The sequence below is a fragment of the Necator americanus genome, chromosome I, assembly GCF_031761385.1.
Source record: "Necator americanus strain Aroian chromosome I, whole genome shotgun sequence".
Lineage (NCBI taxonomy): Eukaryota > Metazoa > Nematoda > Chromadorea > Rhabditida > Ancylostomatidae > Necator > Necator americanus.
In genome coordinates, this window is record NC_087371.1 from 16,864,275 (window position 1) to 16,891,552 (window position 27,278).

The following is a 27,278-nucleotide window of genomic DNA, read 5'->3' on the forward strand; positions in this document are numbered from 1 at the left end:
TTCGAGAGAACCTTTCAAAGAATGTGTAGTAGGCAACCAGAGTTTAATGTCTCCTGAAGGCTAAAGTGTCCAGAGAACATTTTTCGGCAATAAAATATTGATAAGAGGAAACGAAAGAAGCTTCCCATGTCCACACTTAGTAGCCGAATGGAGAAGTGATGCATTGCTTATCGTTAAAGTGCAACATCTTGAGAGATTACAATGTCCATTAGACATTTTCTGGCAATAAACTACTGATAAAGGAGGATAAGAAGAGAAAAACCTTCTATATAATGTAGGAACAGAAAGACGGATGCGTGACATGTATTATCTTCCATAGGTGATGTGAAAATCTCAGATCAGTGCGCCATTTACTCTAGGCTGCAGTTTCATCCAAACTGCATCGATTTTTCACGCCTTTCGTGTTTAGCAATTACATAAACTTTTGATTTTCTCAAAACATTGTGGATGAAGTGCCGTGCTGTTGACAAGTCCTTGTGGGGATGCGCCTACCCGTTCCACTTTACTTGAGAACCGTTTGAGGTTCCTGAACGCGCGTGCAGCCTTACAATGTCTTGCGGGGCTAAACGATGTGTCAAGTCAGTGCTTCTATCCTCTTAGACAAGTCAGAAACTAATTTATCAACACCGAAGAAATGGAAGGTCTTGTTGGCCTTAGGGCGGATTCGAACCTACAACCTATCGTGCAACCATAGTGGAAACTCTTGGCGACTGCGCTGCACTCGCGGATCAACACAGGAGAGAGAAACAATTGATGAAGATCCCAACGCTAACAAACTCTGCTCATCAAAAAAAGCTCAGAGGGAAAACATTGGTCAAGTCGATCACAAAAATTTCTGCTTGTATTCCTTTTCGAGCAGTTGCTGAACTTATCAAGACTTAATGAAAATGTTTGGTAGATTTCATGAGAAATTTCTAACGTCAGGAAAGCACGTTTGAGTTCGGCGTCAAACATCCTCACTTTTGCACAAAAAAAACCGCATAAAAGAATATTTACGGCAATGTTCTATAAGAAAGCATTCAAATGATCCCACGTACTTTTTTAATTTCCGAAGAGAAAGTCGATATTATGTGTGAGATTCCCGCCAGCGAATAAGAGTTATAATACATACTACATGTTAACTAGCAGAAAGTAGGAACTGTAGAAAAGTGCGTGTCAGAATATATGTATTGTGGCTTTTGTGCAAAGCTTTGAAAAAGGATATCGAGCACTAAGACGTATTGATACAATCTGCAAAACTGCGACTCACTTTTGGCCAGCAGACGTAGGTGAGCAAATCCTGGTCGTACGAACTTGCAAAAACAAGGTTAGACGACATCAGCTACCTCTCTATCTTTTCTCTAGTGGGAAAATAAGAAGTCGATGATTAAGAACTCACAATCGAAGTATTTCAGAATTTTGTCTACCTGCATTTTTCGCAGCTGATTATTCAATGAAGTTTGAAAGCTAGAGGCATTGGAAAAGCCAAGAAAAAAATGACTGTAGGAACACCTAAGGACATATATTATGACAAGTTAGAAAATCACAATTCCACTGAAAATTTTCACTTAAACAAGGGCGGATGCTGTTCTACTGCCACCATTTTTCAAATAAACTTACTTTATAACGGTTGGAGCGAAATTTAGAGCTAGCTTACGAAAAAAAGGGAAGGGAAGATTTCTTAGGTGAAACTCCCTGAGCGAATGGATGAGGATGGTGTGAGAGCACCGAAGAATTTTGAGGCAATTGAGGCTTTTGTGGTGAATAGGTAAACACATCAAAACTTTGACCGGTCAATATTTATGATCGGTTATGCTTGCAACACATCGGTTTTCTTTTCTTTTTCTTTTTTGCTGTTTTATCGGAGTTGCATCAAATCCCGAGAAAACTATCAACACCTTCCTTGCTCAAATTTTTCAAAAAAAAAGAAACAGAGCACATTCAGTTTGTGTCGCCGGAGAAACTCATTCGTGATACCATCGTCAGCGCCATGACTTCTTAAATATGGAGTCAGCTGAGAAATGATGCAAACCTACAAACATTTCTCATTATTCATAGAATGGAAATATCAAGACATAATTTTTGGAATGATGAATCCCAAACAAAAGCAAAACAGTTTCTATGACAGATGAATCACTTTGGACATAATACATACGGTAATCTCCGCCAGCTCCGCTTTACAACTAATTAAACTGATAACTAACGATAATTACAGCGATAACACCAACAAAGAAGCGAATTCGCTCTAAAAGGAAAGGTTCATCTATGGGCTGGACTTCATTCACACCTTAGTGACATGACCTCAGATATGTCAGTGAACCCTTAAGCCACATAACTGGAATTCACCAGCCATTATCACTCAACCGAAGAAGCATGGAAGTGGGCTAGAAAATCTGTTGCGTAAGATTTGAAAATTATCACTTTTGAAAGCTTTAATTTAGTGCTTTAAGTTCAATTTAATAATTTTCACTGCATTTAAAAGCAGTTTGCAACGTCCTTCGCGACTGTAAGCTGCTCTGAACAAGCTTCCTAGTCCAGTTTATGCTCCATTATGAGTCAATTCCTCAATGGTCATGAAAAAACTTCTGGAAGTTATATTCTTACCAGCCTGAATGTCCGGCTAAAGCCGGAAGCTAAAATCAGTTATATTCTTACCAGTCTGAAAGTCCGGCTAAAGCCGGACTTTCAGACTGGTAAGAATATAACTGATTTTAGCTTCGCTCCCCTTCACTGATCAATGAAAGTTAATAGCAGTGGTGTTTTCTGTAAGTTAGATGTGTTTTTTAGACAATGCTTTCCTTCTCTTCTTTATATTATAAATTAAGGCGAAAGATTACGGAGTTTTCCTTCTAAACGCGTCAATTCTACATTTGGAGAATATTCGACCATCAGCTGCAAACACTCCTTCGAAGCCAGAATAATATAGATACAATTTGAAAGCACTACTCGAAGTATGGGTATTCCTCCTGATTTCTCCCAATAGTTATCACAGAATGATGATTTAACATTGAATGACTGGAAAGATATCGTCCTACTGATAAAGATAACGTTCCACGTCAGATCATATAAACATCTTGCTAGTATTTAAGCAGCCATTTGCATGCATGATGTATCCACTTTCTGAGAACGGCATCCTACAAACTTGAGGCGAAAGAAGAAGGAAATAGGCACACGGGAGTAGTCATAAAGGTGAAGAGCAAAGCGCTAAGTGGTTACGGCTATGAAACGGCTGCAACCATTTACCTTTTGCGTCATGCACACTAATTTATTGCGCTCCAATGACCGGGTCCACCGACGCCGGTGGATCCGTCGCACCCCATATTATAGCAATCTGGCGTCGTTGGACCCGTCACACGCTCTTCTATAGGTATCTGGCACCGGTGGACCCGTCCCACCCACTTCTATAGGTATCTGGCGCCGTTGGACCGGTCGCACCCTCTTGTATAGGTAACTGGCGCCGGTGGACCAATCCGACGCCGGTGGGCGAGCGTCCGTCGGCGTCAAATTGGTGCGTACTTCAGACTTTCTGTGTTGCTTGCTTCGCTCGCCTTCACTAATCAACGAAAATTAATATTAGTGTTATTAGTTCTATGAAATTGGACTCCAACAATCTTTCTTCCTTTTTTATATTACAACTATAAGCGAAATATTTCATAGTCTTCTTTCTAAACGCGTCAGTTCTACATTTGGAGTACATTCGAACTTCAGCTTCAAACACTCCTTATCAATATATTATAGACAAAATTTAAAAGTATCACGCGAAATATGGGTTTTTCTCCTGTTTTCCATAAACACTTATCAAAGAATGATGTTTCGGCATAAAATGACGTGAAGGACATCATATTACTGATAAAGATAACGTTCCACGTCAGATCACATAAACATCTTGCTACTATTTAAGCACCCGTTTGCATGCGTGTTTCCACTTTCTGAGAGCGGCATGCTACCAACTTGAGGCGAACGAAGAAGGAAATGAACAAAGGAGGAGTCATATAGGGTGTAAAGCAAAGCGCCCGTAGCCACGGCTTTGAAACGGCTGCAACGATCTATTTTTTGCGTCATTTACACGAAGTTACTGCGCACTATTTCGACGCCGGTGGAACTGTCGCACCTCCTTCCATAGGTATCTGGCGCCGGTGGACCCGTCGCAACCCCTTCTATAGGTATCTGGCGCCGGTGGACCCGTCGCACCACCTTCGATAGGTATGTGGCGCCGGCGCACCAATCCGACGCCGGTGGGCCCGTCGCAACCCCTTCTATAGGTATCTGACCCCAGCGCACCAATCCGACGCCGGGTGGACCCGTCGCACCCCCATTTTCGAATTTCGTGACACACAGACAAACACACACACATACACACACATACACACACACGGACTAAACTCGTTATTATATATCATGATATTTATTCTTTCATCCTTTTATTTCAAAGGGAAAATAGTAGAAGGTATGAATGAGAACTTTACCAAGAGATCAAAAGAAGAATGTTTCCAAAGAGAAAACGACATTAAAGAAAAAAGAAAGAGCATGAAATCTGAACATTAATTAAAATATAGTAATAGAAACTATAATAAGACAATGGAGTAATACAGGATACAGTATAAACACAATACAAAAAGCAAACGAGTAATATAATTAGTCATATTTTCCTAGGATTTTCATCAGCACCAAAATTACAGATTAGACAAATTAGTTATGATTTGATTGCGATTCTCTTCTTCATTGTTTTTATCTAATCACTTAACCTTTATGGTTAAATGCCTGCCATGTCAGCGATATATTTTATGTCGAAACATTAGCCATCGGATACAGATTTTTTGATAGCTGTCCCATAAAAACTGCTACTCAAATAGTGAACAAACAAATCTTCAAGAAAATCTGAAAATAAAATGCTGAAAACGCAAGTTTGTGGGATGTATAATGATTTCTCTTACCTGAAACGAGAAAACCTTGGCGGATCTTCGAAGAGAAAAAAGTGATTCTGTTATTCCGTTGTAGAAACACAAAGAACCTTTCTAATGTCTATCCGATATAACTACTATAGAGTCTTCGTAAAGCACTGCGCTTCTAGAATAAAAACAAACATCCTAAATAACACGTTCAATCCAAAACAACCGAAAAGCAAACTTACTTTTGCGTAGTCGCCTTGAGATACACACCGTTGCAAATGAATGAGTCGCGCGGCTGAATACTGGCGAAATACCTCCAAAAAAGAAAGTCATTAGAAGATAGAATTGGATAAATGTAACCAATTTTCAACATTACTGAGGGTTTAGAATGATATATAGCATAAAACCTACCACATTTCTTTTCGTGTCTACTTTCCACCCACACCACTTCATGTATCTCCCGGACCTTCGGATATTTGGGATTCGGAAAGACGCCTGAACATCCAAGCGTTCATCTTCGAGCGCATGTGACACGTAAAACTTTTGAGGATGCGGCGATACATTGTATACCTGGCATTTATTCACTCTCGCAGATATTCCAAAAACATTGGGTGTTTGCAGAGCATTCAGAACCTTAGACAAGATTAATATGGATAACGAACAAAGCAGAAATATAAATTAGCGTGCATTCAGCTCTAGGCTTCCCTTTAAAAATAATTGACTGGAAAATTATAAATTGCTAACAATAAGGAGAAAAAACTGCTACAAAAACCTACCTGCTGCACTTCAGAACGGTTATATGAACAAACTAAGTAATCGTCAACATAACGCAATAGGCATGTATGCCAAGACAAATGCTTCCATGACATCTGCTCAAAGTAAAGAAGATATATCTAAACACGAACAAAAAAAAAAGATAGAAATGAAAACTCGAAACAATGGAAAAGTGGACATGAGCAAGGCGACAAGAGAGTTGAAATCCTTGTGGTACTCCTTTACCCATTTTGTATACCGTGTCACTGTTGTCCAAGGAAAACTGATGTGATCAGAATTTGTCAAAGATGAATTAGGAGATAGAGATTCAACGTCTCACCGTAATGCTATTCAGGAGGTTCATTATAGTAGTAATGATCTGGCTAGCTCCTATTTCCTGAAACAAAAGGAATCATTAAGCTTGCATCGTTATATTCTTTGCTTGTTAGACAATCCCTTTGCTTGCAAATCTGTATATGGTATATGGGGTATAAAATGGGCAAAGCAAAAGAAGTTTTAGAGGGGGAAATTAAAGATATTAATTATTAGTTTTAGTTAGGTAAAGGCAAATTCATTGAATGATTGCCATTCTCAAAGATAGAAAACAGTGGAACATTTTAGTATGTTTGAAACTTGTGGTAGAAGCTATTATAAGAGCAGCCATATCTCCACATTCAAATGCCAAGTCGAACGGATACCTGAGCATTCACTGGGATTCGTGTGCTATCCCGTAAGCGTTTCTTTTTCATTGCTAGTATCATGGACTTGACAGCCTCCTCATAGGTAGCCGCAGCTGCATCAACACGAACGCTTGTAGACTTATTAACCTTACCATATCCGTATACAAAAGTCATACTCCTATAGTTAGAAAGAAATACTTCAAGATGTAAGAATTAAAGCATAGACTAACTTACCGATCACCTAAGAGATCTTTTAGTGCTTTCTCTAGAATTTTTCGATCGATATTGGCAAAACAGTTGCTAATATCCGCCTTCGCAAAATACAACCTTTGATATTGAACCTTCAGTTCTGTAACAAAAATTTCTTGCGACTACAAAATATTCATGAATATCGGAAATAAAAATGCGAAAACTGGATGACTTCTCTGACTTGACTTTCCGACAAGACGGTGCCGCAAATCATGTCCTTTTAAAAATCGCTTCAACCTTTTGATTTCATATGAAAGCCCTGATATAATACACACATATCAGGTGCGAAAAAAAACCACAAATGGAACAAAATAAAATTTTGAGGGAATTCAGAGTTGTAATTAAAAAAGTTCAGAAAAATGAGTAAGACATGAAAAAGAGCAAACATCCCCTGCTGTAGGTCTCCTGGTCCAAGAAAAATTCGTATGCAATGAAATTTAAGGAAAACAAGATGTGCTGCTGCTTTGATGTACTTAGATCTTCAACTAGTTATAAAAAAAGGTAAACACTACCAAAAAATCAGTGGACCATTAGCCTAAAGGGAAACATATTACTACCCTAGATCCTGATGTAGATATACAAGTGGGGATGACAAGAGCTTAAGATCTCTAAGTCTTAAGCTTTTAAGTCCTAAGATCTCTGGTTGGATCTAGCTCTTAAGTCTTAAGATCTCTAGATCTAAAGCTCAAGCGTAGTTCAATGGGTTACACATAGACTGCACTTACCACCGGCTGGTTTCAATTTAGCTGCTTTTATGTAACCATCTAAGCAAGTAGCCAGCACTCTTAGTTGATTCCTACGGAAGTAACCGTCCTAAAACAAACCAAACTTTATACATTTAAAAAGACATTCTGCAAAATGAGTTTCACTAGGCTTCGAGAACTCACTTGAGAGATGTTTTTGACAGTTGTTCTGCAAGGAGTAGAGTTAACAATGAAACGCTGTAACATAAATAGAATTCTCATCAAAATCAAACTGGTTTCTAGTACAAAAATATCTCACAGAAGACGTGTAACCACATGTCGGAGCAGTCTTCACATGATAATCCCGCAAGAATTTCCTCTTCTCGACTGACTTCCAGAATTTGAACCCCTTCTTGTCGAAAATCAGATACTCAGAGTTTTTGGTTGCGGAGAAGAAGAACGCGAAGTCTCTAATATAGCATGGTTCACCCTCATTTTCAAACGAGAAATCCAGTAATCGCGTTATAAAATTTGTGAGTTAATGGAGAATCAAATTCATGGAGATATTTACATCAAATTGGCTAGTATAAATTTTGTTAAAAATCTTGCTATCCTAAGTATCAGCTGTCGCTGCAGATTTGAGACTGGCACCGCAACAGCTGCCTTCCGACTCCTGAGTGCTCGACAAACATCACCTTAAAAAAACACTTTGGAAGTAGGTAGCAAAAAAGGAGTGTCAAAATCCAAAGAAACACAGAAAAAAGAAGTGATGAGGGGAAAACACGTTGAACTGATACAAAAGTAACCCACATTCCAAAATATTTAGAGAAAGCATAGGAATAGACAACGCCTGCTTGGGTTTCCACAAACAAAGAGTGTGGGAAATCACTTTCAGAAGTTTCTCAGTGTTCCTTCTTCCAAGAAAACCTCTCGGAAAAACATTTGCCGTCTCTTCTATAAAGCGATATAGATGCTCCTCGCTAGCTGCTCCATTTCTGAAAATAAGGACGGATTATGAACATGAGGCGACAGAATGCAGGTGTTAGGAACAGTGCTTGGGATTTGCGATGGAAACAAGTTAAAGGTGTTGATAAGAACGATAATAGGTTTATTTATGGAAAAACTTACTGTTCTGAAGCTAAAGTCAGCACAATTTTACGTTATGGCTAAGATGCGCAAATGAAATAAAAAGATCGATTTCCTCCTAGATGATCCACGGGGACGGATGGATTAAAACGGTGTTATTAGCGCAGTCTGCGTGGAATCACTGATACAGTGATGACTCCCAGATACCATAATACACAATAAAACTGACTTGAGTCGATCCCTACCGGAACTTAATTTCACGCGATTGCTAAAGTGAATTTAAGTCGAAATCTTAAAAAAAAAAACTGTGATCGCTGCTTTCAAATTCTTCACAGAAACACATTTTCTTAGCAAAACGAAAAATGAACTACGACCTGAAGTAGTCGGAAACGTTCTATAAAGCGAAAAAGTCGATCAGCACATCTAAGGTGCAAATATTTACAAGCATTCCAATTAATTCAAACTTTTTTTTTTTGGAAAAAGAGAAAGCCCTATACCGCAAAAACTCCCGTGCGCTGCTCAGACGTTGTGGAAATACACTTCTAATCCTCTGATGGAATCCGTCTTCAGCAATACTTCCCTTGCAAGAAGTTATAGCAGCCGTCAGAACACGATCCGCTTCAGTTTCCAGGATTACTTTTGATAGCTCGCATACTACCGTTTCTTTCACTTCTTCCAAGTTGCCTTCATGGACCTTCAAAGGAACCAAGGTGTTCATGAGAATTAAAGGCAGCATACCACGAATCTGGGATGGTACGGACTTCAGGTGGAGAGTTTCTATATGGGGTCATAGATTATGGAGAGGAGGGTGATTCCGTCCATTTCTTCCTAATAGCCGTAAAAAACGGCCCGGAAGATGCGGCGCTCGCACAAGGCACACTCCAATCGAACTCGTTGCAGAAAATAGCGCGCCGGAACGCTCGAAGCCGTATCTTCCGGGCCGTTTTTTACAGCAATTAGGGAGAAATGAACGGAATCACTCTTCTCCATAATCTACAACTCCGCATAGGCATAAACCACCTGAAACCTGCACCACCCCAGATTTGTGGGATGATGCCTTTAAATCAATAATGTTAAAAATGGTTAACTGTTTCTTCAACTAAAACTAACATATTTAAATCGATAGCATTCTGCCAATCCCAATTCTTGTACCAAACCTTTAATTCCGATGGTCAGGCAGTGAAACATTCTTCAAAGAAAAATGGTTGCGGAACGTAGATTATATTACAGAGTTAAGCATCTTCAGTGCAACGAGACGAACTATGAACAAAAAGACGCATCGTTTAAAATCAAATCGAAGAAATTGCTCGTCGATGATGACACTATGCAAATCGACTGCAAAAACACGATCACTCTCCTCCAGGATAATTTTTTCCGTGTTGCGCTAATCGAAGTAAAAACACTAAGTCGACCAGCATAGAAAGAGGAGTAAAGCACAAGGACCAACAGTACAAAAATAGCGAAAATTGAATAGGAACGAAGGAACGACGTAATCTTTGGCTGTAAAGTGTTTCTATTAATCCTTCATTCAAAAAATATAAAACGTACTACGGAATCAAAGTTAGAGCAGAATCACCAGGTCAAAACACAGTACACTTACTAATATGAAAAGTTTTTTTAAAAAATTAGTAAATAGAACCGAAAATGTCCGTTCTTATGCTTAAAGGCAGCGTATCAACTGACCAATTTGTTAAATCCGTAGGAAAATATAGAGTTCCGGGTGTAGGTTACGAATATAAGCCTGGCAGCCCTCAACTACCGTAGTCCTAAAACACAGCATGAGAACGGTGTTTTTTCCTAAGAGGTACGCTAGAATACACCCTCATGTACAAGTGTGCACAAAGGTGGAGCGTTCCCACAAACAAACGCAATTTCCCACGCCGTTTTTCGGGACAATTAGAGATAATTGCGCGTGGCCACGCTCATAGTCGATCTAAAGTCGGGTCAAAACCACATGAATCACGAGTGTAGTTGCGGTGCATTTGCTTACGCGCTCGAAACGGCGCGGTGGAGGCAGCAGCTGGAACCGAGTTGGGACCGTCACAAACTGCAGCGATGGGTGATGCTAGCACGGCTTTCACCGCGCTCCTAGCCGCTACTTCCACCGAAGCGCCTCGAGAGAAGCCGCGTATGCAATTGCGTACGTGCTTCATGTCGCTTTGACCCTAATATACACTACGAACTCTATATTTTCACAAGTTTCCCAACGTCGGTTTCCTGACACGTTGCCTTTAAAAGCAGTCCAGATGAGACGTGATAAAAGCTTCTAAGTTCACGTTGATGCCAAACTTGACGCTCACAATGAGTTGAACTTACATGTAAGTTAAAAAAAAACACCGCTATACATCTCAGGTTTTGTCAAGCAGTACAGAAATTACAAACTTCTCAGAATAGCTAGTACATATTTAAGCACAATATGAACTCCCAGCTTTAGAAAAGAATAGCTTCAGCCTTGTTGCTTCAACTTAATCATGTATATTACATTCTTCAAATCCCTGTTGGTAGCTACTAGGCACTGCAATAACATCTTGTACTTTGTTGGAAGAGAGGGATCTGACAAAGCAGAGTCCAAAATATCCGTCCAGTTATCCTGTGAGGGAACAGTTGTCGGCAATGGAGCTGTTCCAGAAGTAACGCAAGGACATTCTTGCGCAACTACTGTCGACTGCTCTGCTGCTGGATAGGATGGGAAAACAGTAGGTTCTTCATTCTCCTTCTTTATAAATGGTACCTGATCTGAGTTTTCTACTGTTGACGACTCGCACTTGACAGGATTTCCATCAGCCTAAAATTGCAGTTTGTCCCATGATTACTGACGAAAAATATTGCTCGAACATGGCATGGCAAAATATTTTCCACAGGAACTAAAATAGTATCTCAAAAGAAGTAACATTACAAAGCAGATAAAAATCCGAAATGATAGGTGAACGTAAAGGATGAACATCAAGTTAAGCAAAGTCGCTAGTGATGGTTATAGCCGGTAACCAGGGTTAAACGTGGTCATGGATACGACCCTCTCAAATACGACCCCTCCCCCTTCTTTTTCTCCAACGTTGCTGCGACAGTTCTCGGTTGCTGCCAGTTCAATGTGTTGGAAACTTCGTCGTGGAAGAAGTGAAACATGAGAAAATCGGTAGCTGACAGAAGCGGGGCAACACCAAATAGAAGAAGAAGCAAATTTGCTGTAGTGTTGTTGAAGTATTGGTATAGTGAAATAGTGGTGAAATATTTTCATTTTTATTCCACTCTATTTTTATTCTAAAATCTATCAAATATCTTCAAATACCGATTAAAGGCATCATCCCACGAATCTGAGGTGGTACGGATTTCACGTGGAGTATTCGTATACGGGATCGTAGATTATGGAGAGAAGGCTGATTCCGTTCACTTCTTCCTAATTGCCGTAAAAAAAAACAGCCCAGATGATACGGCTTCGAGCGATCCGGCGCGCTATTTTCTACAACGACTTCGATTGGAGCGCGCCAGTCGTGTGCACACGCCGCATCTTTCGGGCCTTTTTTACGCCAATTAGCAAGAAATGGACGGAATCACCCCCCTCTCCATAATCTACTATGCCGTACACGAATACTCCACCTGAAATCCGTACCGCCTCAGATTTGTGGGGTGATGCCTTTAAAGGACATAATACGACGAAAAAAGAGAAGAGTCGGCTGCATAGGTCGAGTCACAGAAGAACGACAAAAATTACGAAAAAATTAACACCTCGTCTCGACAATGTGATAGTGGGACGACGATGTTCGGCACTCAAGTGAGTGTCGAATTTTTGCAGAATAGATAGAAACTTGACACTTCTCTTAAAGGATGAAGAATTCAATTATAGGTGGTGTTCATCAGGTTAAAAGTGGATTTAATGGAGTTTAACTACCGAAAAAGCTCAAATCCTGTCCACATTGGTAAGTATGGAAGATCGCGAAAAACTTCGCGATAAGAGGACCAAAAGAAATATTTTAGGTAGTTTTTCAGAGAACAAAATTCGCCCTACAAAAGGATCATATCGCCTTTTTTTTCTAATCTCCCAGTCTTTTTGGAAAAATGCCATTTTCCCCACCATTCTCCTATCAAAAATTTGAAAAAACTGGGAGGCCCTGAAAATCGAGTGATCTAACATCTGATAGAAAAAATTCTCAGCTACAACGCAGTGGAAGTCAATTTGCCTTGCACTGAGTTACTCTGTGTTATTGAATCTTACTCACGATCCTAACTTTTCGGCACGCGAGCAAAAATTGGGATTTTGGCATGTTTTCCATTCCAGAAAAGTGGAACGGTGTTTTAAAAAATCACCCACATATTCGGATAGAGCGTCTAAGGAAGCTCCTATGTACAAAATTTCTCCTTCCCACACCATATGGATTTCTTAAAACTTAGGATAAATTTTAAAAATGTGAAATTTTAAGTTCTGTCCTATCAAAATTCCAAAAAGGACTACGTGGTGAAAAAAAAACAGCGATATAACTCTTTCTAGGGCAGACCTTTTTCTCCGAAAAACTACCTAAATTTTTTCTTTCGGTCCTATTTGACGAAGTTACTCGCGATCTGCCAACCCTAACAGTGCACAGAATCTGAGCTTTTTTAGCCATTAAATTCTGCTTCGTTTAAATTGCTGAACACTACATATAGTTCAATTGTTCATCTTCTAGAAGAAAAGTCAATTTTCCATCTCGTTTGCAAAAATTTACCACAGTGAGATGTCGAATCTGCTTGGTCTCATTGTTACATTGTTAACATATACGTTTTCAAAACAAAATGTTGGGGGTTCCATACTCTCCTGCGCCTGAAACTAAATGTAATATTTTGTAATTTATGCAATCATTTAATATTATTTGTTGTTATATTTTATGTGTGCAATTATCTAATACTACGTAATATTGTGCCTTAGTTATGATGTTCACACAACTTCGTTCACAACTGCCCACCGCACACTCCCTTACGACCCCCTCCCCTTGCAATCTCCTCCCTTTACAACACCCCGATGGAAAATTCACACGTTTGACCCTGCCGGTAACATATTCACGGACTTTCTTGTCGACCTTTTTACTGACAACCACATACGAAGGCGAACATCTTTGGAACGAGTGATCATTCTGTTGCATTTCGAGGAACTCTGAGGAAATCAGACCAACTGTTGCTTCGTGACCTCCCTAAAAGCCAGAAAATAGATCAACACCTTTGTGAATGGAAGACGGACCGCTTAGTGCAATTTAAGAAGATCTGGAGTAAAAGTTTGTTTCCCTCCATCATACTATCGCACTCCATATTGTTTATTCGTCAGAAATGCTACACATGCAAAAGTCACTGAATATATCCTTTGAAAATATCTATTTCTTACTTGGGCAACTCTAACGTGATACAGAGCAGGGTTATTTTTTTAAATAAAACAATTTTATAAACACGCGTAGTTGAGATCTTAAAATTTGTTGCATCGATTTGATGGAGTCCTTTGCGAATGTGTATTAAACATTCACACCCAAAAATGGGCAGAAACTATTACAGACTATGTTCGAGTCAAAACGATATGAAGCATGGACAGTTGCGTAAGTGGCTGCGCTCAAAGCGGTGCGGTGGGACAGCGGTTGGAATCGAGGTGGGACCATGGCGAACTCCAGAGATGGGTAGCGGTAGCGAGGATCCTCATACAATCCCAACCGTTACGCTCCAGCGCGCCGCCTCGAAAGCAGCCGCTTATGCAACTGTCCATGCTTCATGTCGTTTTAACTCAACTATAAGATCTTAGAGGCGCCCTGATAGCAAAACAAACAATGAGATTAATGAGAGACTTTGCTAAGAATAATCTCCAAGTCCTTTCTTCTTGAAACCTCGGCATTTGAGAGTGTATTTATGTTTTCTTGTTATGCCAACGAGGATTAGGTGAAACTTTTTTATTGGCCTGACGTTTCGACAAACTCGTCTTTTTCAAAGGTCTGGAAATGGTTCGAGGTCTTTGATACCATGCATATCCCACCAAACTCCTCCTCTCTCCTCGCCAAGTTTCGATATTGTTCCAAGTGCACCACGCAAGACCTTCAAAAGGAAAACAACTGACCAGTTCCACCGACTAGCGCGGTTGGTAGACCACCGCGTTCTTAAAGATTGTCACCAAGGCGAACGAGATCTACGCACTGTGCAGTATCCTTAAGTACTGGTGTCTGGATAACGTTAAGGAACTGCATTTGGGGCAATCTTATAGCTCACAGAGTGTTACGAATGGCAAGAAGTCATTGGTTATTGATAAGCACTTATTTTTGTTAATCATTTACGGATTCCTGACGGAAATCCAGAATGCTTCCAATGCCTTCCTAGCAGATATTTCTTTCTCGTGCGCTAATATCCCACATTTTATTTCAAACACATTTCCATCATGCTTATAATTTTTGTGGCGCCCGAACGGTGTCATCAAACTCCCTCGCTTTTTACCAGCCAAATATTCCTTGATCCGCACGCTCAGCATTCTTCCAGCTTCTCCAATATAAATGGCGTTGCACGTTAAGCATTCTATTTGGTAAATAACTCCGATGTTCGTGCAATCACCGGTCTTACCGAATGGACAAACCACGCAACATTCTGACACGCATTGCCTATCGTAGAATCTATTGCGAATTAACTGTCGCTTGATGCTGTCGTTCGGTATGTTCACCAACACAACATCATCTTGCAGCTGTGCTCGCAAAAGGGTCCGGTGTATAGCAGCAGTTAAAGAGTAAGAGACGAAGGGAATGCACAAAAGAATTCTACCTTCACGTGGGATCCTCACTGTGTTGTTCGTAGTTCGAGATTGGGTGTTAGATTTCAATCTCGAGACACCGTTTGAACTAACTATGCTTGTGGCTAGTTTTAGTGATTCCTCCCGTTCTCTATCCTCTGTGCACATTGCTGTTGCTGTCTTGACCATATTTCGGATAAGAGGACCTGCTATGGGCCAAAGGCTTGCTCCAGCCGTTATATCGATACCGTTATATCGATGAAATCTAACATCCAATCTCGAACTACAAACAAGACAGTGAGGATCCCACGTGAAGGTAGAATTCCTTTATGCATCCCCTTCGTCTCTGACTCCTTAATTGCTGCTATACACCGGACTCTCTTGCGAGCACAGCTGCAAGATGATATTGTGTTGGTGAACATCCCAAACGACAGCATCAAGCGACAGTTAGTTTGCAATAGATTCTACGATAGGCAATGCGTGTCAGCATGTTGAGTGGTTTGTCCATTCGGTAAGGCCGGTGATTGCACGAGCATCGGAGTTATTTACCAAATAGAATGCCTAAAGTGCAACGCCATTTATACTGGAGAAACTGGAAGGATGCTGAACGTGCCTATCAAGAACATTTGGCCGGTAAAAGGCGAGGGAGTTCGATGACACCGTTAAATCGCCACAAAAACGATAAGCATGATGGAAATGAGTTTGAAGTAAAATGTACGATATTAGCCCATGAGAAAGAAATGCCCATGAGAAAGAAATATCTGCTAGGAAGGCATTGGAAGCATTCTGGATTTCCGTCAGGAATCCGTCCATGAATAACAAAAATGAGTGCTTATCAATTACCAATGACTTCTTGCCGTTCGTAACACTCTGTGAGCTATAAGATTGCCCCAAATGCAGTTCCTTAACGTTATCCAGACACCAGTACTTAAGGATACTGCACAGTGCGTAGATCTTGTTCGCTTTGGTGACAATCTTTAAGAACGCGGTGGTCTACCAACCGCGCTAGTCGGTGGAACTGGTCAGTTGTTTTCCTTTTGAAGGTCTTGCGTGGTGCACTTGGAACAATATCGAAACTTGGCGAGGAGAGAGGAGGAGTTTGGTGGGATATGCATGGTATCAAAGACCTCGAACCATTTCCAGACCTTTGAAAAAGACGAGTTTGTCGAAACAGGCCAATAAAAAAGTTTCACCTAATCCTCGTTGGCATAACAAGAACACATAAATTTGCTAAGAATAATTGGACTTATTCGTACACTTTTATATCAAAGAACCGGAAAACTTCTAGGAGCAAGAAGTAAAGGAGTTCGGGGACCATTTCACACTGTGGATCAGGTTCGGTGCACGTGTCGCTTCGCGTCACTCCAACACGCACGCACTACGTGTTGTAGTGGAGTGTAACTTAACCGTATGAAAACGAAAGTTGACGCAGCTGTTTACTGGAAAACGCTATAAGCTGAAGAAGACTGAGAACTATTCATGAAACCTCACAACCGCAACTGCACTCATGAAACCAGTGTGTGATTGCAAGCTTGAGGACGAATTAATATTAATTATTCAGAACACAAACCACGTAGTCATCCGACTCTTGATGGTCCACAAAATTAGTCGTTCGATGACCAAAATGTGCAATGCAGTATCGAACTGTAATCCTTCTACAAAACGTGGCCTGCAGGGAAAAGAAACAAATTGGTTGAGAAGTTCTTAAAAACTGATATAATCAAAACAAATGTGCGAGAAAAGCTTCACCGTTATAAATGAGGTACAAATTTTGGACGAACTGCTTTCGAAAGGTGCACGGCAACTGGAAATGAATAGATTAGAATTATCACTATCTCAAGTCATGTGGGCACAAAACTTTAATCTAGACGTTTCTCTGCAATCACGCTACGTTTTTCCTATAGACATAAACAACGAGGAGTACTCCGATCTGCTGCTGTAACTCTCCTATCAGAACCATGCCCTCAATGGCTTTTGAATCAGTGGCAATTTTTCTAAGAAATAGAATTGATCCACTCTTTCTATTTTCACAATTAATGCGTTGTCTTTTTTCTCAAGATTGAGCACTCTTGGACTCGGAATAATTCATAGCGCAAAAGCTGTTCTTTAGAAAGCGGTTCCTATCGTTGAAGAGGCGGATCTGAAAGGCTGAAGGGAGAGGAAGTGTGTATTCAACAAAAAATAGTACGCGCGTCGTCGAAAACGTGTCACAGGTTCCTATGAAAAAAAAATTCTTGCTGCACACTTTAGAGGACAACGGTTTTGTCCTTATCCAATTTGTTCTGATTTGGAGATGCTTCGCTCCATGTTGATGTTGATGTGACGCACATTATGAATAGTGGTAAAAAAAATTGCCTGTCCTTTTTTCTTATGATCTTTTTTTTACCGTCTATAGTTTACCATTCTGTTTGCTGTGGTATATTTTGCCAGAGACCCATGAAATTAAGAAGAATCGTTAGTAATAACATTATGTTGCAAAGGTCCTTTTCAATACTAATTGTGTGCAGCAATAGTTCATAGAACTTATATATAAGAAAACTTGAGAACCCATATGATAGATAATTTCTTTGTTGTTCGATTCTACTTTCTTTAACTCTTTCTTTTTTTCTACTTCCACTTCCTAGTTCCACTGTATCTCAATCAGGTTCATTGCAGGGATAGACACGAATTGCCTCTTCAGTTTTCACATATTTATCTTTTTTAACTCTACGATGAATGCAGTTCGAAACCGAAATTGAGTGTGCATGCGTGGAAGTCTCTGATCCGTCCTTTAAAAGAGCCGCATTAGAAACGTGACCGAAGACAGCTGCGAAATTGCACGAGACAAAGTATAAACGCAGCGGAAGATCTCTCGCCTGTACATTACTATGTGGTTCCAAACTGAAAGCAACTGAATATCCTCTGCTAAACAATGAGCCTCTTGACTTCAAAAAGATTGTTCATACGATAACAATCCCCTCGTAGACTTCAAAAAAAACCAAACCATTATTCATAACCGTTCACATCAACAAAATCCACGGAAGAAAAACTTTGCAAAATCTTACGAACGAAAGCTTGCCGAAAAAACAAAAGTAAAACTACGGTGCATACGCTCGAGAAAGTTTCTCAAATGAATTGTTCTTTACAGAATTTCACTTTAATCTATTATGTCATCTTTTAAGAAGAAAATTTCAGGAGACTTACATGCAAATACTTCTCCCAGTTTTTAAATATGGTACCTGTAACAGAAGAAGTGTCTCCTCACAAAAGGGCCAAACTTGTTACTCCTGCCCAAATACCAACACGTCTGATGCTCTTTTTCTAGCTCCCTTTTCCATCTCTTGAAAATGCATACACTTTACTTCCGTAGATATCACGATCAGCATTAGACAATCATTTGAGGTATGCCTAAATTACTTACCCATTATATATTCAATTAATTCACCCACACATCAAAGACAAATATAGATCAACTCACAAAAAATGTTCGCCTATACCACCCCACAAATCATATATTAATTTAAAATGCTTTCGCCGCAAATGAAAAAGCTTTCCTCGGAGAGTTTAGCATGTTATCATCGATCTCCTAGACCTTCCTCCTCGAGGACATTCCTCGCGTAGATCAAATGTATGTGGTACCTCCACCGAGCTTCCTATTACATCGTAGACCAAAGAAGAGTTACTGTGAGATTAAATTAGTGGATAGTGCGGAAAATAAGTCAGGAAGAATTACTTCGAATTAGCTTGTGTTTCTCAATCGCAAACAGTACAGGAGCCCCGTGTATTAGAAAATCTTGTTAGCGACAAGTATCGTAGAAAACCAGAGAGTTCATGGCATCACCATTTCCGCACGAATTACATTTTCATACGGTTGTGTTCTTGAGCTCTTATGAATACACCACGACGTGGTGATAACAAGAGACACAGACCTTAGTCGTAGAAGATTCAACAAAACGGACTTCAAACGCTTATGGAATCGCGCAGGTTCACCGTCCACAGCAGTAATGAGCACTGCAATCTAAAAGGAAAAAAGGGAAAAAAAAGAAGAAAACCGCACTTACAAAGAACTCATCTTCTGAATTGAAACGTTCACTTCTGATTGCATATTCTTCACCGTGTGCTTCACAACAATGTTCGTTGAACGTCCTTTGCTCATTAACTCGCACTGAGCATCCAGGACAACGGCTGGCTCTCCTATTCAACTATTACAATTTTGATTACTTGTTTGCATACGTAGCTATGCTTAAACAACACATAAAAAGTGGATATGTATACGAAGAAGTTTCTTTCTCATGATTTTCCTTCGAAATATAATATATAAAGAAGCTATATTCGAGAATCTAGCTGATGAAAAAAAAGCGTAAACTCCTGTGAATTTCGAATTCGAATGCGGCCCGAAACTCAAGTAGTTTGTTGAACTTAGAAAAAGCCGACCCACGTCAAAATTTCGCAAATCTCCAAGATTTTCAAAGATGTTATAAACTATTCGATTCGCTGTGAATGATGCGATGTTAATGACTACATTGCTATGCATCCGTCCCTTCTTTTTAATCAGTTAACTTCATTAACATGAGCATATATTTCTCGTTAGCTCGTAAACACGAAATGTACACGAAGACATTATAGTTCAACACACTTTAACAGCTCATCGTTTCGCAGAAAAAAGGAGAAAATTACCAGATTACACCTATTCGAAGGACTATATACATAAATGCACAAAGTGGACGTTAGTTACCAGCACTTCTCTCCACGAAAAAGCGTCCACCATTGCTGCCACACACATTGATTAGACAAATGATTGTTGTAGCATCTTCTTTCACTCACCTCTCTGTCAGGTGCCGGTTTGCTTCTCTTCTTTCGATGTTTCCTGCCTTTGAAGGGAGAGCTAACAAATACGTGAAATGCACCTGCACGAACTGTTCGCATAACTGAGCGCCTCTCACCTGACAAAGTATATGTATACATTCCATATGTCATAATGGTAGTATATCAGCACATCGATAGATTTGAGACATGCCAAACTCTAAAAAAATCACTTCTTAGCACTTATAAGGGTGCAATGGATGGTACTGATTAAATAGCGAATAACAACATTTATTGGATGTACCACATCTACTTCATGTAAAATTACTAAAGAGGCACCTCATGAATGATATTTCAACCTCCCTCAGAGCGAATTTTTTTGAACGAATTAAAATGTCTTATAATTAAAGTCCTACTCATCCCCATCTTATCTTCACTGGAACGTACGAAATGCTGTCAACAAATGCGAAGAAAACGTAGCATATTAGGTGTATTCTAGCAAGCATGTCCAAAAAATTTGTCGTACAAGAATGAAATTGCGAAATATTATAGCTTTTTTGATGCTGTCAGACATGTCAACCTTCTTCTGTTTTTCCAAAAAAGTTTTTCTTGCATGCGTCGACTGATAATAAAGGACCAGAATCCATAAAGAGAGAGAATTATTTGGTTTTGCAGACAGTTTATTTTCTCGATCAGCATAAGAAGCGAATAAAGCGAACTGGGTCGCTGTCAACAGGAAAGAACATTGCCGAGCAGCAACATGCAAAATCCTCCTTAATCGCAAGCAGCCAAAATTGCTCTGATCGAACTGCACTTATAGCACTAGAATCGTTCGTATCTGTCAAATGCGGATTGCGGAGAAGCCAAGTGCACGCATATCTTGGTAAAATGTAGTTGGGTGGGGAGGGGGCACTCTGACGCGACAGAACTGCTTTCCCAATGTATTTTGTGTTATCGTGACGGGTACTTCGACTGTTCCAGTACTGTAATAGCGTGTACTACTGATCTGCACTCAGAGCGCGAAAAAGGTCATGTAGCACAACAGGCGCAAAGACGTCTATAGAGTACATTAACCGTTCTAGTCGTTAAATCATTTCATTTGCATAATTCCTGGGGAAGGCGAGACCTTACCCTCCAACTGTGGAAATCCCTATAAAGTCACGAAGGAGGCAAACGTGAACAGTTTCACAAAAGATATCCCGATGCCCTCTTTAAGACTACCAACTTGCGAATACAGATTAAAACTGTGCGAGTAAAAGTTGTTGCATGCATACTTTTTGATCGTGGATCGTTGTGGAAGCCATTTTGGTTATTTTTTTCTTCGAAGGTACTACATGAGATGGCTGAGATATTCACTTCTGGCAGGCCTTTTGAAAGGTTTGGTAAAGTTAAAGCAGTGGTAGTTCCAGCAGTCTTTTTTTTCTTAGTGCCTTTAGCCAACATGTAATGGGTTCTCTAAGGCTAACGCTTAGGTCCCGACTGACTAAGCTATTTACTTCCACTAAAGAACTGTTGATTGATGAAACATCGCCTCCTCAAATGTTCTTCTGCACTATATACACTACTACGCACCGTACAAGTACAGTACAAACCAAACAGCGCACCTGTTTCCCACTCAGCCCCACCTAACTACGTTAACACCGAAACAGCGGTGCCATCTATAGTCGAGTCAAAACGACATGAAGCACAGACAGTTGCGCAAGCGGCTGCGCTTGAAGCGGTGCGGTGGAGACAGCGGTTGGAATCGAGGTGGGATCATGGCGATCTGCAAAAATGGGTGGCGGTAGCGAGGATCCTCACACGACCTCTCATCTCTCATCGATCACGACCGCTACGTCCCACCGCGCAGCTTCGAGCGCAACCGCAACTGTCTGCGCTTCATGTCGTTCACCCAACTATAAGTCTACTCAAACGACTGCGCGGTCGCCGCGGCGCGCCGGCCCGCTGCCGCTTCTGCCAAATCGGCGGCCCTTCACAAGCGTGAGGGCCTTTAGAGCACTCGTACCTATTAGACCTGAGGTAAATTGGTGAAAATGATAGCTTCTACCTTCGTTACACCTGCTTCATTTCCTATTCTAGCTTTAAGTGTCTGCTGACTAAAGTAAGTTACTTTTAGATATGTATTCTATGTTGTGACTTCTTTCTCACTTGAGTAGTATTTATAGTCGGGTCAAAACGACATGAATCACGAGTGTAGTTGCGATGCATTTGCGTACGCGCTCGAAACGGCGCTGTGGAGGCAGCAGTTGGGACCGAGGTGGGACCTCGCAAACTGCAGCGATGGGTGGTGCAAGGGGTTCACTACGTTCCTAGCCACTATGCTCCACCGAAGTACCTCGAGAGAAGCCGTGTACGCAATTGCGTACGTGCTTAATGTCGTTTCGACCCCACTATGGTTCTTGACATGTGCTAGCGTGGATTGTTTTTGGCATTAACGTTAATGATTTGTGGCTTCTACAACTCCCGGCTGGCGCAATCCTCTCTGTTAACGCATTCCTTATGTAGCTGAAAATTGGGTTTCTTTTACGACTTGTTGCCATATGTCTACACATTTCCACTGATCTTCATCTCTCCCCTTTAGAGATTGCTTTCCACCTTACTCTCCTTACTCGTTGCTGACATCATTCCATCTCTACTCTGAAATGCCCGGAATTACTTTTCAAATAATCGTTTTTAACTATTGACTTGTCGAAGGTACGGTTTTCGGAGAGCATACTGTTTTAATGGGATAATGATCTGCAATCGTTCGAAGTAAGGATTTCGTTGAACTCATAGTGATTTTTGTATATTACAATGCTTTGTCAACGTCCATATTTCTTTTCACTCCATCTGCTTTGCTTTGTACTTTATTTGGGGTATTATAAGGGTGTCCACTTGTTAAATGCATGGGTTATCGTTGTTAAAAGTCTCTTTACTGCGGAGTCGTACAATGCAAAGTCGTATCTTTAACAAGTCAATAGTTAAAAACGACTATTTGAAAAGCAATACTGGGCTGTTCAGAGTAGAGATGGAATGATATCAGCAACGAGGAAGGAGAGTAAGGTGGAATGCAATCTCTAAAGGGGAGACATAAAGATCAGTGGACATGTGTAGACATATGACAACAACTCGTAAAAGAAACCCAATTTTCAACTACATAAGGAATGCGTTAACAAAGAGAATTGTGCCAGCCGTGAATTGTAGAAACCACGAATCATTAACGTTCCTACCAAAAACAACTGCATGCTAGCACATGCCAAGAAATAAAGACTATTCAAGTGAGAAAGAAGTCACAACATAGAATACACATCTAGAAGTAACTTTTTGAAATTCCAGAATTTTCATATAAAACACGTCTTTTTGCATTCACGCTCTGAATTACACTGAAGCAAATATCTCACACTAATAATAAATGATTAGCTATGGGGACCCCTAAACATAGCCATTACCAGAGGAGAAAATACCAAGCTTCCTAAGAACTACGACCTTTCTCATTCTATTCTAGTAGTACTCCATAAATATTGAGGCTATCAAGCCCTAAACCACTCAAGTCATCCAGGATACACTCCACAAATAAACTTTATTACAACGCATGCAGAAGTGGGAAGTCGTAGTGTCCATAAAAATAACAAATCAGTTCCTAAAAACAACAGAAAAATAACATTTGAACATAGCAGCAACGGCAAGATCACATCCGGACACATTTTTAGAAGATACCCGTGGCCATATACATTAAAAAGATTAAAGCAAGCGATTAGTTTAACAAAGCAATAGACAAGAAAAGCAGCATTGGGGAGCAGCGGTGATGTCACGGAGGCCGTGTTCTCATCATAACTATCATATTTTTCATGTCTCTATTGCTAGCGACTAAACAGTGTATCATCGTCTTGTAATGCATTGGTAAACTCGGATCGGTAAGTGCCATAGTCAACATATCTGACCAATTATCGTGGATCATTGAGAAGGAGGGAACAGACAAAGACTGTGTCAAATTCAAATTAGGGGACGTATGAGAAACTTTTTGAGACGTGAACTGTGGACTATCTGGTTTCTGTGGATGTTGCACTACAGTTCCAGAAGATGACGGAGCGATTGAAGGCTTATGCGTTTCTTCTTCTTCTTCCTTGAGTTTGATTACCTGCAAAAAAGAAAAAAAATTAAGAATGTTGGTAAATAGAAGGCCTAACAGAGTAAAATTACTTTCACTTTCGCACGCTTTGCGACAGGCTCCTCTTTCAGATAATCCAAATTAGATACGTTCGTTGACGAAGAATTCGTCATCTGAAGGACACCAAAGAAAAGACCATGATGTTATCTTGAACCAAAAAGCAAACCTTCCTCACCATTTGGGTTTCCCAACCGCTATCATCATTATCAGTTTTAGGCTGAAGTACGTCTGATTTTCGTGATGAGCTTTCCTGGCTTCTGTTTGCTCGCTTTGATTTCTTTCCAGTAGAGTTTTTTCGCTGAAATCGTGAAGAAGGGTATGTTTCGGAAACATACGGAAACAACAGATGAGAAAGCAGAGCACCTTTCCCTGGCCGACACGGGGGCAGTAATACTTGACTTTTCCTTTGTTGTCGCACTCTAACAACAGTAATTCGCTAGAAACAAAGTGACAAACATAGATCTTCCACGGAGAAAGAAAACTCAGATTAAAAAGCCGTAACATGGCAAACTTATTTACCTATATTTCTGTCAAAAAAAAGCATGTGCGGACTGGTACTTTTGTCGAAATAAAAGCTTATGCAGACTACCACTTACCAAATCCAATCCAGACAATATCTTATCGCAAAATCCATGATGTTAAATATCATTTCGTGTTTCATGCGTGCCAGATGTGGATATTTCTCGGCGAGTTGTTCCATTGGGCCAAGAGCATTCACTATCCCCGCTAAAATAAAAAAAGGAATCTGTAAACAATTTTCGGAATTCTTGGAGAAAAATAACAGAGCAAAAACGACAGTAAAGACTTTGAAACTTACGCAAATGCCGTTCTGATGGGAATTCTGGAAGAATCCTGTACAGTGGACTCTTGTTGGTGAACAAAAACAGTTTCTTGAGCAGAAAGTTCTTCACAATAGGCAAAAACGGTTTGAATATTGTATTGGAAAGAATGTTTATAGGACATCGTGCCAAGAACAACCGCATGTCATGATATTCCATGAGCCGACACTTTTCTTTTTGCCTCAAGGCATAACACTAGTAAAACATTTGCTATTGTTACAAAACAACTTTGTAGTTCATTGTCATTATCAAAAAGACAGTGAGTTACAAGAAAAGATTCCACAAAACGAAACGACTCACTCCATTGACATGTGTTCATTCATCCATAGCAGAGCTCTTTTAGGCGGCAGATTATCCTGTTTTCGCTTCAGTGAAACCATAGCTTCGTTCAGCTGAGAACCAACTAACATTTCAGAAAAAAGAACTATAGGAGAGTGGTAGAAACAGCTCACCATACAAGAGAGATGGAAATATGAACATACGAATATAAGATGGAGATATGAACACAATGGGAATATATAAAAAAAGAGATACGTAAATAAATTGGTGGAAATAGCACATGGAACGGTCTAATTTCTGGAAAACTCACAAGTTCGCATTCTGGCAGCTCCATGAACACTTCATAGACGGCACTGCCGACAACAACTGCTCCAAGTTCGACTGCAGAACAACAGGATACCTGAACTGAAACAAAATTCAACACATAGAAAACGGTCATTCGAGGAGTTCCCAGATAAAGTCATTGCTATCGCAAAAGCTTCAAGAAAACAACAAGAAGTCTTGAAGTCAGTTCGAAAAAGCGAAAAAGACGGTTGGGAGATAGGGCACTCAACCGCGATCTCTTTGGCTTTTACATCTGCACGCAAAACATCGTCCATGGAGCACAAAGAACGTACTCGGGCACTCAGTGCCGCCGTTACTTCCCGACACTTTAGCTTACTTTCTTCTCTTAGTAACTTTAGTTTACATGTCATAGATCCTCTAAACTAATGCTTAGGCCTTAGGCTCCCGACTGACTTGATTAGATTACAATTTAATTAGGCACTCAGTGGGGCCCTTGTTTACTTCGAAAAATAAGGGCGCCACTGCCTTCCCCATCCAACTACATTTTACTCAGCTAAAGCTACTAAGAGAGAAAAGGAAGACAGAGCTGGAATTACTACTGCTTCCCACACTGATCTGTATTCAAAAAGTGCTCTGTCTTGCCTTTTTCCCGTGTCACGGATCCCCGAAGACTAATAATTAAGTTTAAGGGTCGTGACTGAGTTAGTTATTCCAGTGATGGAATGTCAATTGATGAACTATCACTTTTCAAACTTTCTCAAATAGCAAAAATAAGAAGACATTTGACTGTTAAAAACAATCTTTGTGCTATACGGACTTTTCTTTGCGCGCCGAAGTACAGTACAAGTACTCTGAATTAAGCCTAAGGGAATGCGGTTGAGCGCCCCCTCCCCGAAACCTTGGCAGTCTTAAAGGCATCACCCCATGAATCTGGGGTGGTACGGGTTTCAGGTGGGTTGTGCCTATGGGAGGTAGTAGATTGTGGGGAAGAGGGTGATTCCGTCCATTTCTTTCTAATTGCCGTAAGAAACTGCCCGGAAGATGCGGCGCGTGCACAAGGCTGCTGCGCTCCAATAGAACTCGTTGTGAAAAATAACGGCCCGGAACGCTCGAAGCCGCATCTTCCGGGCCGTTTTCTATGGCGATTAGAAAGAAATGAGCGGTATCGCACCCGTTTCTGCAATCTACGATTCCGTATAGTCGTTGACCATTGGGAATCCATATCACGTCAGATTCGTGGGGTGATGTCTTTAAAAGATGTGAAGTAAGAATATTGAGTTTAAAAAAGACTTTGAGAAGGATTCCAAGCCATGAAACATATGGTGGAAAGCCACCTTCTGCACCAGTGATCGCTCCTTGCGCAATGAAACATCAACCAATGAGCTAAACGTTGGCCCATGAAACTTCTCGATGTCAGAGGACATTTTCATCCCCTGCAAAATCCTTGGCGTTAATGAATGACACCTAATGGTGTGAGCCTGATGATTCTGAGAAACGTTAACACAAAATAGATATGAGGGAAATGACATTTGTTCCCTGTATGGTACTTTCACCAACATCAAGCATGTGAAAACAACATTAACATTGAAAGACGGTTCTGAAAAAGGGAGAAAGTTGACCCGGAAGGGATGATTAACCGTCGTTCCAAAGGTAACTGTGCAATTGCACGAACAATGCAGTTCTACAGAAAGTGGCCGTGGTGCAGATGAATGCCCTGGTGAGGCGCACTGTTGTTGTATTAGAACTAGCGCGAAAGTAGGAAATATTAGGTCGAGTCGAAAGTTCTCGGACAATGTGGTAGTGATGATTTCTAGAGATCATTACTCAGCAAAGAGCCGACAAAAATAGATGTGTTAGCTACCGTTTGATAGAGTATAAAAGGTTCTTCAAAGTGTAGGTTAAGAATTAC

At 40.5% G+C, this 27,278-nt stretch overlaps 2 protein-coding genes across 10 annotated transcripts; both read right to left on the reverse strand.

Moving 5' to 3' along the window:
• Positions 1–4,824: 4,824 nt before the first annotated feature.
• Positions 4,825–19,942, reverse strand: RB195_005831 (uncharacterized protein; the record flags this gene model as incomplete). 4 transcript variants are annotated; one of them, XM_064178592.1, is made up of 19 exons in its annotated part: positions 4,825–4,857; positions 4,914–4,960; positions 5,019–5,046; positions 5,111–5,182; positions 5,280–5,363; positions 5,439–5,501; positions 5,645–5,761; positions 5,821–5,904; positions 5,962–6,018; positions 6,320–6,479; positions 6,536–6,650; positions 6,732–6,809; positions 7,276–7,363; positions 7,438–7,491; positions 7,553–7,703; positions 7,805–7,928; positions 8,044–8,228; positions 8,817–9,013; positions 9,430–9,507. In XM_064178592.1, the coding sequence occupies 19 exons, from the start codon at positions 9,505–9,507 to the stop codon at positions 4,825–4,827; spliced, it is 1,815 nt and encodes a 604-aa protein (XP_064035623.1). The 4 variants fall into 4 exon arrangements, with proteins under 4 accessions (XP_064035623.1, XP_064035624.1, XP_064035625.1 ...); XM_064178591.1 differs by having other exon boundaries at positions 6,723–6,809; XM_064178589.1 differs by lacking the exons at positions 4,825–4,857; positions 4,914–4,960; positions 5,019–5,046; ... (1 more) ...; positions 5,280–5,363; positions 5,439–5,501 and adding exons at positions 5,503–5,589; positions 10,854–11,104; positions 15,152–15,320; positions 18,946–19,034; positions 19,841–19,942 and having other exon boundaries at positions 9,430–9,508.
• Positions 10,975–26,935, reverse strand: RB195_005832 (uncharacterized protein; the record flags this gene model as incomplete). 6 transcript variants are annotated; one of them, XM_064178594.1, is made up of 17 exons in its annotated part: positions 10,975–10,995; positions 11,051–11,104; positions 16,608–16,706; positions 16,787–16,841; positions 18,256–18,356; positions 19,078–19,218; positions 19,841–19,901; positions 19,960–20,039; positions 23,817–23,936; positions 23,999–24,079; positions 24,142–24,264; positions 24,330–24,402; positions 24,563–24,692; positions 24,784–24,986; positions 25,106–25,197; positions 25,395–25,484; positions 25,639–25,683. In XM_064178594.1, 17 exons carry the CDS (start codon positions 25,681–25,683, stop codon positions 10,975–10,977), a joined length of 1,569 nt encoding a protein of 522 aa, XP_064035627.1. The 6 variants fall into 6 exon arrangements, with proteins under 6 accessions (XP_064035627.1, XP_064035630.1, XP_064035628.1 ...); XM_064178595.1 differs by lacking the exons at positions 10,975–10,995; positions 11,051–11,104; positions 16,608–16,706; ... (4 more) ...; positions 19,960–20,039; positions 25,639–25,683 and adding exons at positions 26,704–26,802; positions 26,897–26,935 and having other exon boundaries at positions 23,607–23,936; XM_064178597.1 differs by lacking the exons at positions 23,817–23,936; positions 23,999–24,079; positions 24,142–24,264; ... (4 more) ...; positions 25,395–25,484; positions 25,639–25,683 and adding an exon at positions 13,356–13,478 and having other exon boundaries at positions 19,841–19,887; positions 19,960–19,981.
• Between the last annotated feature and the right edge of the window lie 343 nt (positions 26,936–27,278).